Source organism: Lemur catta, chromosome X (genome assembly GCF_020740605.2).
Source record: "Lemur catta isolate mLemCat1 chromosome X, mLemCat1.pri, whole genome shotgun sequence".
Classification (NCBI taxonomy): Eukaryota; Metazoa; Chordata; class Mammalia; order Primates; family Lemuridae; genus Lemur; species Lemur catta.
In genome coordinates, this window is record NC_059155.1 from 53,386,386 (window position 1) to 53,388,476 (window position 2,091).

Sequence of the window (2,091 nt, forward strand, 5' to 3'; positions counted from 1 at the left end):
ACTGCAGCGGCGGCAACCGCCAGTGGAAGCCCAATGTGGCAGAGGGGCCGCCGACACAGACGGGGAGACAGAGGGACCTGAGGGACCACAAGCCGAGCGCTGGGGACGCCGCAGGGGCCGCGGTCCTCTTGCCTGTCTTGCAGCCCCCCTAGACACGCTGCTTGCCTACGGATCCTACCTTCCCAACTCTTGCAAGCACTCACTCGACTGGTCGCGTACTGATCCCCCTTTGCCATAGGCGCACAGGGGGAGGCAGCAGCAAGGTGTCCGATTCCAGGATTCCAGCACTTGAGGCCCGCGATCCCAGCCGGAGGACGCCAGGCAGGGCAAGGCCATTGGTGGGCGCCAGAATGGAGAGGGGGATGGGAAGGAATCCGGCAGGAGATATGGGGTAGGGGTGGGTGCCGGGCAAGTGTGGGGTGGAGGAGTGCGGTGGGCAACGGGAAAACGGGTTGGAGTTAGGAGACAAATAAGGATTTGAAGGTGAGCGCGCGGGGAAGCAAGGGAGGTGGGTGCCAGGGGAGCACTTGGGGTAGGCAGGGGGCTCGTGGGCAGCAGGCTGGGGCGCTCAGGGCAGGAGGGCAGTGGGTGCCGGCCAAGGCACTGGAGGGATAGGTACTTTGCAGGGGATCAGCAGTGGACGGACAACAGTGGCAGTGGTCACTGAGCAAGGAGGAGGTAGCCCGCCCCTTTCTGCAGAGTTCCTAACACAGCCAGCTCTACCACTACTCCAGCCCTTCCCACAGCCCAAAGGAAGCTAAGAGGGAGAGCACTGCAGGCACACGGCCAGGATTTCCAGCATTGCTGCCAGGCTCATGGGGGAAATCTAGGCGCTGGTGCAGGATACATAGCGACATGGCAATAGGGGAAAGTTCACCTTATGGCATATTGGATATTTCTCTTTATCCTCTGCCTCCCCCCTCCACCAACAGGCATGAAGACCCCCAACGCACAGGAGGCCGAAGGGCAACAAACTAGGGCAGCTGTGGGACGGGCCACTGGGTCTGCAAACTTGACAAAGAAAAAAGCCTCCCAAAAGAAGCAGAGGGGCAGACCTTCCTCCCAGCCCCGCAGGAACATCGTGGGCTGCAGAATTTCTCACGGATGGAAAGAAGGAGATGAGCCAGTCACCCAGTGGAAAGGAACCGTTTTAGATCAGGTGCCTATAAATCCCTCCCTTTATCTGGTGAAATATGATGGAATTGACTGTGTCTATGGACTGGAACTTCACAGAGATGAAAGGGTTTTGTCTCTAAAAATTCTTTCCGACAGGGTGGCGTCATCTCAAGTTAGTGATGCCAACCTTGCAAATACCATAATTGGCAAAGCAGTGGAACATATGTTTGAGGGTGAGCATGGTTCTAAGGATGAATGGAGGGGGATGGTGTTAGCCCAAGCACCTATCATGAAAGCCTGGTTTTATATTACCTATGAGAAAGATCCTGTCTTGTACATGTACCAGCTTCTAGATGATTTTAAAGAAGGTGACCTCCGCCTTATGCCAGAATCCAGTGAGTCTCCTCCAGCAGAGAGAGAGCCAGGAGTTGTAGATGGCCTGATAGGTAAGCATGTGGAATATACCAAAGAAGACGGCTCCAAAAGGATCGGCATGGTCATTCACCAAGTGGAAGCCAAACCCTCTGTGTATTTCATCAAGTTTGAAGATGATTTTCATATCTATGTCTATGATTTGGTGAAAAAGTCCTGTTAGGGTAAAATTTGCCACATTTGTGGAAACAAACGTATAATTTGTAGACACACAAAAAATGTTGCTTTTCAGTGTATTGAAAGCTTAAGGGTCCCTGATAACCCAACATCTTTGCCAGCATAACTGTTGTTTTGTTCTAAAAAATACAAATTTATGTGGACATGACATGCTGTGTGTAAGCACTTTGTCTTGTTGAAAAGATTGGGTACCTTTGGTGGATGGGGCATGAAAGGAAGGAACAGCTGTCAATTCAGCTAGAATCACAATCGGTCATCTAAAAATGGCATGGCACTTAGCTGGTCTGCTCTGGAGTTGCGGGTGGGTGGGGGGGAGGAGGAACTATAGATGGACTGTGGGGGAAGGGAGAGGAGAAGATGACTGCT

The 2,091-nt window shown here is 52.8% G+C and overlaps 1 protein-coding gene across 1 annotated transcript; it reads left to right on the plus strand.

Annotated features, from left to right (window-relative positions):
* Positions 1 to 1,873, plus strand: LOC123627976 (spindlin-2). Its single transcript, XM_045537536.1, has 2 exons — positions 1 to 338; positions 933 to 1,873. The coding sequence occupies exon 2, from the start codon at positions 935 to 937 to the stop codon at positions 1,709 to 1,711; it is 777 nt and encodes a 258-aa protein (XP_045393492.1). The 5' UTR covers positions 1 to 338; positions 933 to 934; the 3' UTR covers positions 1,712 to 1,873.
* The last annotated feature ends 218 nt before the right edge of the window (positions 1,874 to 2,091 follow it).

Excerpts from the sequence above, each read along its gene's own strand:
- LOC123627976 (XM_045537536.1), top strand. The coding sequence starts at position 935 with ATGAAGACCCCCAACGCACAGGAGGCCGAAGGGCAACAAACTAGGGCA.